Source organism: Poecilia latipinna, unplaced genomic scaffold (assembly GCF_001443285.1).
Source record: "Poecilia latipinna isolate Pla-1442-1.1 unplaced genomic scaffold, P_latipinna-1.0 Scaffold113, whole genome shotgun sequence".
NCBI classification, from domain to species: domain Eukaryota; kingdom Metazoa; phylum Chordata; class Actinopteri; order Cyprinodontiformes; family Poeciliidae; genus Poecilia; species Poecilia latipinna.
The window spans coordinates 337684-354512 of record NW_015112729.1 but is presented as its reverse complement, the minus strand read 5'-3'; the positions used below and the strand labels follow the sequence as shown (position 1 = coordinate 354512).

Below are 16829 nucleotides of genomic sequence, written 5' to 3'. Positions count from 1 at the left end.
CTTTCAATTTGACTCAAAAGTAAATTTTACTCGAACACCTCATCTGTTTGGCAATTTGTTCAAAATTAAAGTTAATGGTTGATGTCAGTATTTCCTATGGGCACTAAAGTCAACTGGTGGCACTTCTATCACTGTTTTATTGTCTCAGATCAACGCTTGTGCATGTGTCAGGATGGTCCAGTTAAAGTCCACAAAATTGAGACTTTGTGGTAGGCTACAGCTTCAAAATTGCTCAGATGCTCTTCTTTCAAGTGTTTGGTTGTATGGTTTAAATTTATGGGGATCAGGGAAAAGGGGGATGAATACAAATACATAGTAACTTCAAATTTGTTTTTCTGAAAAGTATGTTTTTCAGTCAACCTCACAGTTATCTGTTGTGTTACTCTATCGCATTCAATCTCAATAAAATGCATCGAAGCTTATGACTGAAACGTAACATAATCTGAATTAGTAGTGTTGCCAATACAATTTATTGTTCTTTCTGTAATAAAAGTAATGTTCAGCTCTACAAAAAAGGATCTTCTCTGTGAGCCGTCTCTGTCCCAATGTGTGTGAGCTCTCCCGGTGGACAAAGAACCTTCATTGCAGTCTGTGATTGGTTTGATCATCCCGAAATCCGCATCTAATTATCGCACCTACAGTGGCCAGCAGCGCCCGAAGACAAGAAACGTCCAAAAAAAGAGCTCCAGATTGCATCCAAAAATTGTGCAAAAATAACGATTTGAGCATAAAAACCCCACATCAGAACAAATGTGGGTGAGGAGATGCACCTTCAGATTACTTGGTGTGGTCATTCCTAGGCTTGCGGCTATCACTGCACAATTAACATGAGAGCAAAGCGAGCAGGAGCTCACTAAAGTTACATTAAAGCCACTCCCTTCTGTATTAATATTTTTAGCACAAAATGTGGAAATTTACCGCAATCCAACTTCCGAAGTATTATTATTATTTTTTATAACCTCAGTAAACTTCCCCGCCTCTTCATCTTGCTGTACAAGGCCATCCTGTAGTAAAATTAATGATAATGTCTCCTACCATAACAGAGTGCGACCTCGTCTTCTTCAGTGACTCTGCCAGCAATGTATTCTCCTTATCTTTTCTAGTGTTATGCCTTTTTGCCCGAGCGGTATTCTGAGAGAGGATACAAAACGGACGAGGGACAAAGCCAATAGAAGCAGGCATCGCCACTCCTCAGCCAATCGCCGTTCAGTGTGGGCGGGACCTTATGTACGGTACTCTCTAAAAACCATGCAGCGAAAAATCGTCAGTATCTGATCGTTGTCTCAGTAAAATACATTATCCCTGAGAACTTAATTAGGTTATTCGTTTCAAAAAGTGAAATATTATATAGATTCATTAAACATAATTTGGATGAACAGAGTTTAGACTTAAAAAAATAAATAGAATGTTTTAAAAATATAAATTAGAAAAATGCATATGATCAAAAAGGTTTGATGCAGAAATGTTATGTTCACACAGTTATGGAGAAGACTGTTTACTTAAAAGGTGTCTAGCCAGTGACACCCTCCTCAAGGAAGATAAGTCTCTAAAGAAACTGTCTCTATACAAAGTGGCGTATCAGAGCATATTATGGGAAAGTTAAGTGGAAGGAAAACAGAGTGTTTTGAAGTTTCATGTGACGTGGATTGCTCAGTATGTCAAGAGCCATCTCATATGTATAGTATGTCACATTTTCTGACAATGGTCTATGAAGTAAAAATTACAGAACTTATGCTTAGAGGTCCAAAATCCCTTTTTTTATGAGAAAGTTATTATTTTTATTTTTATTTAGAAGATCCCAGAGTCTGAAGGCCCTGAGGAAGGATTCTCAGAATCCAAGTTGCTAAAGATTCAGTATGAAGTTTCCACAGTCAATGATAATTTGAAGAGCCTTGCAGCACGCCAAGATCATTAAAATGAATAGAATTAAGGAGCACCAGGTGGCTCAGTGGAGGAGCATGTGCACCATATGCAGAGGCTGCAGTCTCAACAGGCTGGCCCAGCTGCATGTTCTCTTCTTCGCTCTCTGCCCTGCTTCCTGACAAGCTGCTGATGAATAGACTAGTCAAAAAACTGGAAACAAAACCCCAACAAAACAATATAATTAATACCTTTAAGAGCATTCCTCTTTAGATAATGAATGTACTGTATGAGTTTCAGTTTTCAAATTGAATTACTTACATAAATTAACTTCTCAATGACACTCTATAGATAGAATATTCTAAGGGTATATGCTTTCCACTTGTCCCAGTGCACAGGTTTTTGTTATAATTTATAAAAATCCTCATATTGAACTGATAAGTAAACAAACAAAACCCCCACACAACCTGAGCTGGTGCATATTATTCTCTCTCTACTCAGCAGAGCTGAAGTTCCTGCAGCCTGGGAAGATTTATTTCACCCATCCTGTTTTTGAGTCTGGATCTGCCATCTCGGGAACTATGTCAGGGTGGAAACAAGAGCTGAAGGAAGTCTCTCTAACCCTGCGTCTGAATGGGAGCTATGATTTACCATGCACAAAGGAAGTGAGCTGTCCCAACAGCTGACCAACTTCCCTCTTAGAGAACAGCTCTGTAAAAAAAAAAAAAAATAAATTAAAAAATGGGGAAAAGATGGTGGAGTGCTTATGAAAATATGCAGCCTGATTATTATGGGGTCACTCTGCTGCTAATTTACCAGAAATCTTTGTGAGGGTAATAACACAACTCAGGATGTGGGGCAGTGAGTGAATTCAGCATGCTCCAAACAAAGACTCTCTGTCTTTTTCCATAACACACCAGAACGTCTCATCTCGCCTGACTCGATTCACATGTTAAGACACAAAGCAATCAAACAAAGCAACGGAGGGAAGTAGCTGCAGGGGGATGTGATTTGTTTCACTTGTTTAAGCTTTGAGATATTTCTGTGTGTTTTCACGTGTTTGACACTTGATATGTCTGTGAAGAGCTTTTTTTTTTTGATGAATGGAATGAGGTGCTCTGTTCTTATTGATTCCCTCTGCTGAGAGATTGCTGTTTTCAGCCGTACATGTTTCACACCTGCAGCTGAGTGAACAAAGAACCAAGAGGTTTGGGGTGCATTCTTTGGCAGAATAGCACTATTGATTTACAACCTGAACAAAAGTGGAACGTGCATCTTTCATACCCCGATAAAAACCCAGAAGAAAACAAATCTTTTTCTTATCATCCAGCCCCACACAAATATGCTAATTTTATGATTTATGACGCTACGTTACAATCCCTAGACCACGATAGTAGCCACAATAGCATGAGTTACTATTAATCCATATTGTGGTGACACACAGGCCTGTGGTAGTGGTTGTGCAGGCTATCTTACATTTCTCTAATCACCATAATAACATGGGCTCCCCTCTCAGAGCTCTGTCTCCATGGTCACCACTAACACATGACATACACACAATGAGGAGGCTTGAATGTGACTAACACACATCTGCTCCTTCTTTTACACACTTCTGCATATTTCCTTTTTCCTCTGAATGAACAAATCAGCTGATCTAATTTATGAGCTTATGAATAATGCATGCTTCAGTAACTGCATTCGTCCATCTTAACATCTGGTCTTCAATCAACGCTGGCTTAGCAAAAACAGGCAATCAGACTAGAAGCTACCATGTGCTCGTTGAGAAACAAATGGCTTTTATTATGTTTTTTTTATTGCTTTTGCAGTTATATTTTAGACATTTTTGAAGGGCAAAAACAAGCAAATTTGTACATTTAATGCAAATGACAACAATCAGTATTTTAGCCATATGATCAGAGCAAAAGGAAAGAACAACACCATGCTCGTTTGGCCATTTTCCACTTTTGCACCAAGTCTGAATACAGCATGCATGCTTCACAGTTTGCAAAAAGGAGTATCACTTGCTCAGTCGGTGATCATAGGCGCAGTGTCTGAGGTGGTGTCTGGTTCAGACTCATTCATCTCCTCCATCTCCCTTTCCACAGGCTCCTCCCTCTCTCTGAACCAGATCACCTCTTTCCACCTCCTCCTCCTTTCTGTGTGAGCAGGTGCTACTGTTTGCCCCTGCTCCAGCATGGCCTGGACGCTCTCTCCTCTCTCCTGTGGCTCGAAGCAGTGATCTGGGTCTGTGAGGGCCATTTCCCCTCCCTTTCTTCCCGTCACTGCTTGGAAGAACGAGGACGCGCTGTTGGAGCCAGATCTTTCTGTTACGCAGACAGTTGTTAGGCTTTGGTCACTGTTGCTCTCTGGTGGACTCTTGGGAGACTTGCTCTTTGCTTTCTTGCTTAGTATGAAGTTGAAAAAGGCTGTTACCAAAAGCATTGATCCTGCAGTCAAAAATTACACGCCTTTATTTATGGGTTCCCAACAGAATATTGAGTGCCTTGCAAAAGTATTCACACCCCTAAACATTTTCCATATTTTGTCACATTACAACCACAAACCTTAATGTATTTTTTTGGTACAACATGAAGCTCAGAATTCCATAATAATACAAAAAAGACAAGTTTTCAAAAGGTTAGATGGAAGGAGCAAAAGTACAGAGCAATCCTAAAAAAAAAAACCTGTTAGAAGCTGAAAGACATCTGAGACTGGGAAGGAGCTTCAGATTCCAGCAAGACAAAAAAATTAAACATTCACTGTGAAATTAGTTAGAACCGTGTTCATGTGACATAATGGCTCAACTTAATTCACTTTGTACAATTGAGAACGATAGGTAACAATTCCTGTACTTAGATCTGTTGGAATGTAACTTTTCCTAAAAGGTCAGCAATGGGGCTAAATGCAAATGAATGCAAATATCATGTTTTTTAAATTTCGTTTCACATTTGTACCTTAATTTGTCTAAACTATCAAGAGAAGATACTGTTGCTTGTGGTTGTAACAAAATGTGAAAAAGTTCAAGGAGTGTTGGGAACATTTGCAAGGCACTTTTGTTTTCATGGTGAAAATAAATAACTCTTTTAAAATTGTTCATATGTATCTTACTGCATCAGATTCAGGCATCCCACACTTTCTTAAATACAGAGCCGTCAGGTTTTAGTGCAAAAGTATTTACAGCTGCTCATGGTAATTTTTACCTGGGATGACTGCGTGCCAAACCAACACAGGGTGCAAGAAGCAGACCACTGACATGATGGAGTAGTAGAGGAATTTATGAAAGCCTCCAACACGAGCCATCTTCCCCCACAAGACAAACACTTGCCAGTTTGGAGGACAGCTGCAGATTAATAAAAGGGAAATCATAAGAACAGCAGCTGGAAAGTACAGTCTACAAGGAGTTTTACACACTGCATTTTTTCTTAAAAATCTGAGACAATTAGAACATGTAAAGAAAGACAAGTCTGCCCTCTTATGGACATTCAAGTTAGGTAATAAACTAGCATGTGTGCTCCAGGGATGCTTGGATGCTTTCAGCTGAGATTGTGTGAAGCGGTTTAGCAGACAGTATCTTACATGCAGTGAGAGTAAACAGCACCTACGTGGAGAATCAGTGTGACATTCTTATTTCTTCTTGAGACGAATCCTAGTAGCAAATTTTCTCAAACTAAAAAGAATATAACCTTAAATGACACAAGCAGTTTGAGAAAATGTTATGTTTAGTCAGCAGGCATTTGTATAAATTTCCACTGTTGCTTCTGCACTTGTTAACGTTGCTATATTTGCCACATCCAGTTAGATATGAGTAATTTGCAGCTGCATGGGAAATGCTAATGCATTCCAACACTGACCAGCCTTGTCTTGCAAGAAGATGGTCTAAATCCACAGCAACAACGGTCGTGGTTAAACTGAGAATGTGAAACTGGTCCTTTTGGGGGGAGATAAATGATAATTTGTAAGACGGATCATAAAAGGAACTGTTAGACGTGAACTCAAAACAATAGAATTGAGGCATTTAGTTGGGGACAAAAATGATAAAAACCCTCAATCAAAAGTGAGCAATATAAAAACACATAGTAAAACTGTGGTCACTTTAAGTGCTAGAAGGTTTAAATTAGATTTTGTTACTGTGTGGTTTATGGTGCATACACTTTGTCCTTAAAATTCACAATTTCAATGTTCAAAGCTGTTTAAACAAACAAACCACCACCCTCCAGTTGGGGTCTCAAAGTAACCAAGAGTTTAATTGAAAATGGCTGCTTTGCATGTAAAACACATTCAAGTTAACCAGTGTGAACTACATATTTGTGCTTCTGGTGGTTTTTATGTCACTAAATTAGAACCAAAATGGCCAAGAGCAGGGAACATGGTTGTTTAGTGTTTCAGTTCTCTAAATGGAGGCAGATATGGTGTTATTAGCTGTTACTGTCAATATTACTCATTCATTCACACATTCATTTCTAAAACACTTTAATGTAGAAGGGAACCAAAGTGATGTAAAAAACAAAAAACAAAAAACAAGATGACAAGTTAGTGAATTCAAAAGGTTTTCCAGTTTGCTACTAGACTGTCACCTATCCAAAACCCGACTTATGGGACAAATTTAACTGGACATTACTCCATCGTTATGTATGTTCCTTACTCAAAAGTTCCAAACAAATATTTTTAGGGCAGCTGTGTACTTACGGCATACACATGGACAGTAGGGAATCCAGAAAATATGCCAACTCAAACATCATGATGCCGACAGAGGATGTTCTGCAGAAAGGGATAAGCATGTCAACATGTCAGTGATGCAACAATTTTTATGTGCTACAAACTGTATATAAATAGCTTGGTTTTGCATTCTTGCAGACACTTTTAAATTATATTTTGTGTGGAGACAGCTTATGTTGTGTAAAAACAAAATAAACTGTCTCTGTCTCAGGAGAGACGTTTTCCTCCAGTTTTGTGGGAGTTTGGCTTTGGTACAGAATAATATTAGGAGGAGGAGGAGGAAGACGGATCCCCTTCTGCACTCTGCACCTCCGCTTAGCCTTTTAACTCCTCCCCATCTCTTTTGCAAGCCTGCATGTGTTATCATTATAAGACAAATAACCAAAAGTAACTTTTTTAAAAGCCCACAGACCACTTTTATTGTTTGATGTGCCATATGTTGCAAAGAAGTGGTACAAAAGTAGAACACAATAAGGTTTTGTAGAAATGATCCAGCATGAAGCAGCTTAAAAATGTAAGAACTTACATCAGGTAGATGCCAAGGCTGTTGAATTCTCCCTGTTGGACTGTCTCCACTCCCACAGCGCACAACACTGAACAATAAAAGAATAAATGAGTTGCTTACTGTCGGAGTAATGAGCAGATTCTGTCCACCAGATGTCAGAGTAAGATCATTATTTGCCGGAGGTTCTGTTGGACTCCGATAAACACCTCAAACTAAGATAAATATGTTTAATATTTTCACAAGCGGATATTGTTCTGTTTAGGGGCTTTATTACATATATTTCCCACACTGCTTTTCTGTATTTCTTGCAGTCTTTCTTGAGGCTCTTTTGTTTTTCTTTTTACTTTGTGTACAAGTAGCATAACATAAAAACTAACCTAAACTTTGCCTTAAAGCCTACTTTTTAATTTCAACCCCCTCAAACAGAGCCAACTTAAAATCATCCATTAAGTTAAGTACCAGTAATTTTTGTAATTATTAACATTTATTCTCTCATTGTCACAAAACGTTGATAATAGCTTGCTCATGCTTGGAATTACCATCAAGCACTGGTGTCAACAAATGACTTCACAATGAGTCAACGACAAGTCCAGCGTCACTAAGCCAGTTTGCCCAATTTTCTAGAAAAGGAATGCTGCACCATGCCAAAAGTCTGTGCATTAAATTAGATTTGTGCTCTCATAACAACATCCAGATGTCTGAAATTCAAACCAGCTTGTACACAATCATGATCACAAAAAAGTCTTGGACAATTCGGTGGTTTGTAATCACACTGATTCAGAAAATCTTGATTTGTAAACATCAAGAGATGTTAGCTCCTCAGCAATGCTAACAATACCATCCATTTCGACACTCTTGCAAATAAGTTGCAGCAATGCTATCTGAAATCACACATTTCAAAATGAACTTTGGAAGAAAAGATAAATGAAGAAGAACATTGCTCTTGAATTGCCAAAGAGGTGAACTCATGTAAGAGCTCTAGAAAGTTTTATGAATCAAAACTTCTGTATAATTAATTTTGAAGTAGAAGAAGAAGAAAATATGTAAGTAACACCAAGCACCAGCTCGTTCAAAAACAACATAAAAACCGCCTAAATTTCTGTAAGAGTGTATACAGACTGACTTTGCTAACTGTTTTAAAAAATATTTTAAAAAAATGCAGATAAGGGTTCACTTGTAATCCTAACTGATCAAAACCCAGAGTGAAACTGAGTCTACTTAAATCATCTATTTATGCAGTGCATGTCTTATTTCTATTGAAAATATAAGCAAGAAAGACAAAGATAGCCTTGAATTAAAGTTGGAGCATAAACCTTCTAAAAAGCAGGAAAAGAAAGCCCAGAGAATAGGTGATAAATTCCTTCCTGGTTTAAAGGAGCGTTTACAAGCTGTGATACTTGCCAAAGGGGTTGTTTCTGAACACTGACCATGTCCAATGGCAACTAAGATTTTGTTCCAGACCTAACACTAATTAAAAAAGAACTGAAATACTACATGTTACTTTTTGTTGCCTTTAAAAATCAGGACCTCTAGCTTTTTTTAGCTGCTTTTTTATAATAAAGAAAAAATGCTACTCGTGAATTTTCTATAGGCCACTTCACTCACAACTCTAAATGGACATCCCGCAAATTTGATTACTGACTAAAACATCTTTGAAATGACTGTGAAGCCCTCTTTGTATAATAACCTGTATTTTCCCTGTGAGATAAGCTCCGCAACGCAACGATCGCTGCTAAACACATGGAAGCAATTTCTTTGGCTGGTGTACTCCAACATCCACAGATGCAATCTTTGCGGGAGGGAAGCTGTGGGAATGTGACTTAAACATGTTCTGGTAGTTTGGAGAGTGAGAGGGGAATTAACGCTGCATATAGCTCAGCTGGATATTAACATACATGCGCTCCCTGCATTAATGTCTGCAGCGAACACACACACAGAGGCCAAAGGGGTGACTCAGACGTGGAGACGCGTGAACAGGCAGCCGCTCAGACAGAGGCACACGCACCATAAGCATACATACATGTGTTTTTACACATAAAACAAAAAAAAAAAAACAAAAAAAAACAATGCACACAACCCTGTTGTGGGCGTAAATGTACAACAGCTTGTTCAGTTAAGCCCTATAAGTCTCAGCTGGATATGAGACTTATAGCTGGTATGATGTGAGGCACATGTCTCCCAGTTAATGTTCATTGTCTGCAGCTGTCTGAATTTAAGAATAGGGGTTCCATGTTTGTCAAGGAGGAACCTGAGAGCTGCTCCTTCCACGTAGGTTCAATGTGCTGCGGGTAATCGGGTGTCTGAGGAAACCACAGGAGGAGGAACAATGATAGCTTGCCATCAAGTGTGCTTTTATGTGTCCTATATATCAACAGAGTGGTGTCCTTTGGGGTCAGGAATACAGTTGACCTTTGTTGAAGTACAATGTCTTGCAAAAATATGCTTACACCTTGAACTTTTCACATTGTCCTTGCATTGCAGCCACAAACGTCAACGTATTAAAGAATTTAATGTGATTTATAAACGTTAGAAAGTTGAAGAAGTCTTCTCGATGAATCAGATTTTCTACAAATCCAGAACAGGTAAATACTCATCAGATTTAGGAATCTCAGCACCTGCTGGATGGAGATCTGGTCAGGTGTTAACCTCTCAGAGCAGAAAGTTAGTTGGGAGGAGCTTAGCGCCTTGGATAATGATAGTTGCCTCTGGTGAGTTTTCTGTCACGATTGCCCTGCATATACTCCACTTCATCTTCACTTGTGTTCCTTTTATTGCTTAAAAAAGCATCATAACAACACAGTGTGGTTCCATCACCACGAGATGCGGTCAGAAGAGATATGCAGAGTTGCCGTTCCTCGATATTTAGCGTTTTGCCTTTAAACAGAAACATCCTGTCTGACCAGAGCACCTTGTGGTCGTCTTTCATCTTTTAGATGCTTTACTGTGAAATTCCTGGCTACTTCTCCAAATAATGCTGTCCTTGTCTGACCTATTAACTGAGGTGGCACAACCGTTTTTTTCAACAGGTGGACAGTTGTGTAATAATGTTTCATTTTTTAGAATATAGTTTAAACATTGCTCTTTCAAAATATTGTTTCACAACCAAACTTTGAATTTGACTTCTTCACAACTGTATTGGTCTTCTGTGCGCTTTAGTCGTCATTGATGTGGTTTGAGTGCCAACGTTCTCCAGCAAACCTCTCAGATCTACACAGAAAAAAACTGCATTTATATTGGGATTAAATTAGACGCAGGTGGACTCTATTTACTGAAAGGGTGACCTACATACAAAAACTTCAGTTTTTAGAAGTTTTTTCAGTGTCTTTAAAGCAATCTATTCTTCTCTGTCCTCTTCATAATTAGGCACTAATTTTTGTTCAAAACATAAAATCCTAGTAAAATACATTAAGTGTTGTGACTGTAATGTTTCAAAAGTAGAAAGAAAAAATCTATTTGTATAAATAGTTTTGTAAAGCACTGTTAAGTTTATGATATCTTTTTGGTGTTAGCAGCAGTTAAAACAAAAGCCCTGGTGTACTGCACGTTCTGAATTTTAATACCCTTTTCTTGCTGCCTTGATCCCCCAAAAGTTCACAGGGATACCTTGAATTGGTAAATAAATCCCTTACATTTTAACTGAATCCCTCTTTAGACATTTCTTTTTTGCAACACTTTTCAATAAGGCCCACAAGTCTTACCTGTTGCTGTAGAAACACCAAGGATCCTGCAAGCGCACTCCACCACAGTCCACCATACGCTCCCTGAGTTCCCCATCTTATTTTTAGTGGGTTTTTTTTTGTGGTTTTTTTTTTTTTTTTTTTTTACAAATTCAGCCTCTATTTGTGCTCTCAGAGTCTCGTCTCTAAAGACGCATTCTACATGGACGGTTGACTGATAGTTGAGCGAACAGTAACTGCGAAAGTCGTGTAATCCATCAGTGTCGTGATGCGAAGCCCCCCGGAGAGGACAAGTTCACCTCGAGAAAGTTTGTGGCTCACTGCTCCTGTTGCTCCAGTAACTGCTAATCACTCTCACACAAGCAGCACGGAGCGCAAGTTTCACAAAGGCTTTCTGCTCTTGCACCAAGGTGAAACTGTCCAGCTCAGGGTCATTTGATCAGCCAGTCGCATTTTGCATTTAAGCTGGTTAAAAATTACCTCTAGAGAACTAATATGAAACTGCCCTACATGCACATATACAGCATTAACAACAACTCCAGTCAAGCCTTGAAAACTAAAAGAAATAAATGACCATAAGTCCTTTATTCCCCTTCTTCTCGAGTTATTTTAAAACATTTCCAAGCAGTATAATCTATCCATCTTAAAGGCATCCTTCAGCGCCTGCAAGCTCACTGATTGCAGCTCTGTTTAGGCATGAGTGTGCTCTGACGGCATACAAACGATAACTTGCGTCAGCATACATGAAAGCAGTTTCTACAGTTTTGGAGATATCATAAACAAAATTCACTTTAGCACAGCAGTGAAACCGTGTATTAGGAGTAGTATAATGGATGAGAGCTAAAGCAGCGCAGAAACAAACAGACCGCCTCTGACATATTCACACATGCATGAAAGTCAGAACAAATAACTGGCAGGCCTGAAACTTGGCGGAGGTGTGAGCTTGTTCAGGCACAGCAAAAGTCTTCTGAAACAAGAAAACAAAGTCACAAAGTTCACAAATGCAAACACACACGGATTCCTGGAACAGGCCAAAGTAAGCTAAATAAATCTCTCTAAATCTTCAACAAAGACGCTTTTGTGTTATTGTACCAGTTCCGCTTGTTTCTAGCTTAGGAATCAGGTTATTTGTGGTTTGCCACTGAGAAGGTGTGTGGCCAAGATTGCAGACAGGAAATATGAAAAAGGAAACTAATCCTGTAAGGGATTCTGAATAATATATACTCCTTCTTTTTCACCCGTTCCCTTACGGGCTTGATAAAACAGTCACATTTAATTTGCCATCTTAGACGACTGCAGTTAGATTTTAAGGTAATACTTGGTGAAGCAATGAGCACTTACAATACGTACACACAATCTGATTGGCCATTAGCCAAGCTGCTTGAAAAGCTGCTCAGTCAGTTGCACAAAAGAAAACAAAATTGTCTGAAGTGATTCACATAAGGGTTCATGACACTAAAATATGCAGCCTTTGGATTACAGATATGTTTAACTGGTCTTCATTGAAATATCTTGCAGTCTGTGGCATGTTTTAAGAAATGTTCTACAAACTTTTTTCACTTAAATACAGTTAAATGTGTTTAATGGACTGTTTATGTCTTCAAATGAACAACAGGCATCATAGTTAAAAAAGGGTATAAAGAGCAGAATTTAATGTTGTAAAGTTGCTATAGTATGATAACTTTTTATCAACACTCCTGATTCTGAACCTGTAAAACCATGTTTATCAATTATAGTTTAGATATGTGATTTGAATCAGAACATCCTCTGCCTGCCATCAAGTGCTACAGAAAAATGTTAATAAGACTCTTAAGGACAGAAAGAACCTCATGTGGCTTCAGACCTGCAGACCAATTTCAAAATGTTGGTAAATTATATATATTCTAACAAAACAAAACAAAAAGAAACAATTACCTCCATTTTTTAACTAAGTGACTTCAAAAGGCATACACTGGATTGTATATAGAGATTTTTGAGATTTTCCTCGTAAAATACTTTCAAACCCATCATTATCTTTGCTTCTAGCTTATACTTGCTGCTGTTTGTGGGTACGACTAATTAAATTCAAATAAAATGCAATGAAGCTTGTGGTCGGAGTGAAACAAAGTGTGGATACTTTTGGAAGTTACAATAAACAGATGGTGTCAAAAAAAAAAAATCTGTGAAGCAAATATGGTTCAGCTTCACTGTTGAAAGACGTCTGATCTTTGAACAAGAGGAGACTGAACCACAAACTCTTCTTGTGTAGATGGTGTGCAGAAAATGATAGCATAAGACAGTAAAATTCTGAGGACATCTTGAATGAATCAAATGGATGTTTTGACTGTCGACTATTGTACGCTTAGAAAATAATAAACAGAGATGAGTCAAGAATGCGTACTGTCTAAGCCATGTCATGGTGTCTCCAGCTCTGAAAGCCACATTGTTGTTGTAGTATTATGCTTGGAATGTTCATAGTGTGCATTTCTTTATACATTGTAAGAAGCAACATTGCTTTTCAATCATCCTTAAGTGCTATTTAGTCCCTGGCATCGCAGTATGTCGCTTCCTGAAACTAATCTGTTGCCTTTGATTGTGTGTTTATTGGCCAATTATTGGAGTATGCCTGAGGGAAGTTCTCTTGAAAAGTGTGCCAATTTTTATGAGACTGTAGTCTAATGCTACGGCTTAAATATGTTCCTTCGTTTCATTTCTGTGTAGCAGAATTGTAGATGAAATCACTGACCACCAGATCCTCTACATCCTCTTGGTTTCCTCCTACTCCCCGTTATCCTATAGTCCCTTGGTACTAGACATGAGATTAACCAGGCTTTGCTCTCTGAGACCTCTCTCTTGTTTTTCCCCGCTCAGTCACATTCAGCCTGGCGTGGGTGTCTGGTATGTGTCAGAACCAGTAAAAACAGCTCTAATCTTAATTACACCAGCAGCTTTGTTACCCTGCTCCAGTGATCTGACAAATCAATAAACAAGTCTTCTTTTTCGATGCAGAATGATCACAGCAGATTTCAGTGCCCTCCGCACTTTTTCCACATCTCTGGTAAATGTGTGGCAAAAAACCCAAATTAAATAATCTTTTATCACAGTAGCTTATTCACACATTGTAAATTATCTGCTTCAGATCTATTTTATATTTTTTAATTTTTTATTTTTTGCAGGTGGTCTCTCATTTTACTAAAGCATTCTCCAATACACAGCAGAAAATAATGATGGATTTTGGGTAAGCTGGCCAGGAGCTCTTGTAACAAACATTCCCAGATCATGACACTTCCACTTCAGTTCTTTGCAGTCAGTATTGCGTTTCTTTTCCTGGAATGTTGTCTAATGTCCAAATAATTCAGCTCTAGTGTCTTCTGTCCAACCAACATTGTTCCAGAAGTGCTGGTCTTTGTCTTAATGTTTTTTTCTTAGAGAGTAAATGTTTCCTGTTTGCATACTGTACGGACAAACATTAAACTGGTGCACTTTCCGTTTGATTGTACTGACGTGCATTTTCATTTCAACAATAAAAGGAATCCTATGAAAGTCCTGTACTGACATTTTTAGGGGATTTTTGTCGTTTATCATCTTTCGCGATGTACTCAGGGTGGTCCTGCTTAGAAAACCTGCCCTGGCCATATGGGCAGTTGTTTCTGATGCTTGTCACTTGCAGACTACTTTCCAGACAGTGGGATGGGTGATGTTAAATCCCAGCACAATCCTCTTTTCAAAGGCCTCAGACAGCTCTTATCATCTCACCGTGGCGTGGAGTGTCACTTTAACAATCAAGAGCATACCAAACTGAATGTCTGAGGTTCAGACAGGGTAAACCTCGGTAAGTAATGGTATTCTAATCATGTGTGTCAGATGTGATACAGCTGTGTTCAATTTTAAGTATTTAGTTTGGAATGAAACTAGTTCTTCACAAGAAATTGTGTTTTGTTTTAAAAATTCCATTTGCAGGAAATATTATCAGTTTTTACATTTACATTAATGTATTGCACTAAATGTGCCTTAGATGTTTACATTTTCCTTTAAGTAAGAAAAGCACAGTAGCTTTCATGTGGTGTAAAAAAGAAATTTCACCTGACTGTGTTTTCCAGGTTGCCAGGTATCCTGCAGCAGCCAAGTCACAGTTCTACAAATACCAACGCAGGGAGTCACCTAGTGGTTGAGAAGTACTGGTACAGTTCAGCACAGAAATTGACGCTTACTGATCAGCAACAAATACAGGCATTTACAGGAAGGAATGTTTTCCTTCCCCCCTTTCTCAGATGCTTCTAATAAGAGCAACAAAGGGCAACTGCAGAGAGATGAAGAGCAGACATGGGAGGAGCAGGAAATCTGAGGTTGTGAAAGAGAAACAAATCATACACAAAGATTTTGCAAAGACAGAAAAGATATGTCATGTCACTCTCCTCAGCATCTTACTGTAATCTCAAAATATATTAATCGTTATCATGCGTTAAAATGCATCGGTTCAACTCCTCACAGTTTTCAAGACGTCTGCAGAAAACTGCACAAGTAACGACTGGGTCACTAAAACAAAATACAACTTCTTTGCATCATTAAGGTGTGGAAAGGGAAAAATAAAATAAACACAGAACACCTCCATGGAAAAACAGCATGGCCATTTTTTTTATGTTGAATGTATTTTTAGTGTTAACTAACCTGATCCTACTTTGTGTATTTGTCCCTGCAGACCGTTGTGGTGGTTTGTTGTCGTTACTGAACGGTCTCACAGAGAGGCTTTTGTCATATTATAGGACTTGTCCAACTTCTTGGACCGCTGCCGGCTGTCTTTACAGAGCTTTTCAGAGCTTTGCAGGCTTTGTGAAGCTTGAAGACTGATATAATTCATTTCTTTTATTTGCTGCTGTAAAAATACCACAGCATTGAAAACCATACCGGTTAGGCAGCCGAGTGTTTTCACTTCTGCCGTACAGGTATAACCTTCCCTCTCAGTAGATAAAGACAGAGGCAGACAGAGCAATGTTGGGTGGTGATCTAACAACAGATGGTTGTCCTCGGAGACGTTATTAAAACTTCTAGTTTAATCACCAATCTCTAAGTCACATCTCCCACGGCTTTCCAGATAAAGCGGTCTGTTTTTCATGAGTGCAGACATAATAGATCTCGGTCAGAGTTTTTCAGGGGTTTTTATTTCCACAATTTAAAGATTCAAAGAGCTATTTAAATCATTTTCTAATCAGGAATTCAAAACAGCACTGCTTTAAATTAATTGGATTAAATTTGCAGTAGTAGTAAAAAAAAAAAAAAAAAAAAAAAAAAAAACGGCAAATTCAGTCTGCTCATTTAATTAACTGTATTTTATTTACTAGCATGGTTGACTCAATTGTGCAGATTTAATATTTATTTTGGAGACTTGTTACTTAATCAAAGATAAATCTTTTAAATAATGAGGGTTTCCTTAGTTTACCTGCTATAAAACCTGAATAAAACTTGCAATAACACCTGCTTCTTTCTATAATTATGCATATGGGTAACTATGAGTAAAACATTTTAAACAGAGTTCATTTGAAAAAAAAAAAAAAGCTTATATATAAAACTGGTTATCCATCAAAGCCTCTTTTGCAGAGGTGCTTAGTTACTATTATGACAATTAAGCAGAGGGTATTCTTTGAAAGTCATATTGAAAAACTATTTGAAATAATTGGTCATTTTTGAAAATTATATTTCTTAGTATGACCAAATCTGTAATATTTATCCTTACAAGCAGTGTCTTTAGCTGTTTACATTGCAGAATCTAAGCCTTTCTGCAGAGACTTTTAGACAAGGGACAGAGTTCATCCTGGACAGTCCATCACAACACAGAGACACAGACAACCATACACACGCACACACATGCAAACAAATAAGAGAAGTCAGTTTAATTGACAGACACGCTTCTGGACTGTGTGAGGAAGCCAGTAAGAATCCATGCATGTAAACGTCAGGCCTGCAAGAAACTATTTGTTTGACTTGTTAAATCAGGTTTATAACAACTGCAGTATAAAAAGTGACAGTGAAACAACAGGAATGATCCAATATGAGGGCTCTTTGTTACATTTTAAACACCCCGTCTCTGACAGTTA

The 16829-nt window shown here is 38.3% G+C and overlaps 2 protein-coding genes across 3 annotated transcripts in view; both read right to left on the bottom strand.

Annotated features, from left to right (window-relative positions):
* rassf4a (Ras association domain family member 4a) overlaps window positions 1-1174 on the bottom strand; it is a 31493-nt gene extending 30319 nt beyond the window's left edge. The window contains exon 1 of one of the 2 annotated variants that reach the window (XM_015028063.1): window positions 1036-1174. In XM_015028063.1, coding sequence (XP_014883549.1) covers window positions 1036-1038 — 3 coding nt within the window. In that variant the 5' untranslated portion in view covers window positions 1039-1174. The remainder of the gene's footprint in view (window positions 1-1035) is intronic. The other variant, XM_015028064.1, reaches the window with a different exon arrangement.
* Window positions 1175-3664: 2490 nt separating this feature from the next.
* On the bottom strand, window positions 3665-11256 carry tmem72 (transmembrane protein 72). The gene is made up of 5 exons (XM_015028059.1): window positions 10780-11256; window positions 7103-7169; window positions 6547-6618; window positions 5061-5200; window positions 3665-4307 (listed from the first exon to the last, which is right to left on the bottom strand). The coding sequence occupies exons 1-5, from the start codon at window positions 10853-10855 to the stop codon at window positions 3886-3888; spliced, it is 777 nt and encodes a 258-aa protein (XP_014883545.1). The 5' UTR covers window positions 10856-11256; the 3' UTR covers window positions 3665-3885.
* Between the last annotated feature and the right edge of the window lie 5573 nt (window positions 11257-16829).

What these genes read in the sequence shown, in the direction of transcription:
- tmem72 (XM_015028059.1), bottom strand. Translation starts at nt 10,855, where the DNA reads ATGGGGAACTCAGGGAGCGTATGGTGGACTGTGGTGGAGTGCGCTTGC. An exon ending in CTACTGTCCATGTGTATGCC is followed by an intron (nt 5,201 to 6,546) that starts GTAAGTACACAG and finishes ATTAATCTGCAG; the next exon opens with CTGTCCTCCAAACTGGCAAG. An exon ending in TTGGCACGCAGTCATCCCAG is followed by an intron (nt 4,308 to 5,060) that starts GTAAAAATTACC and finishes TTTTGACTGCAG; the next exon opens with GATCAATGCTTTTGGTAACA.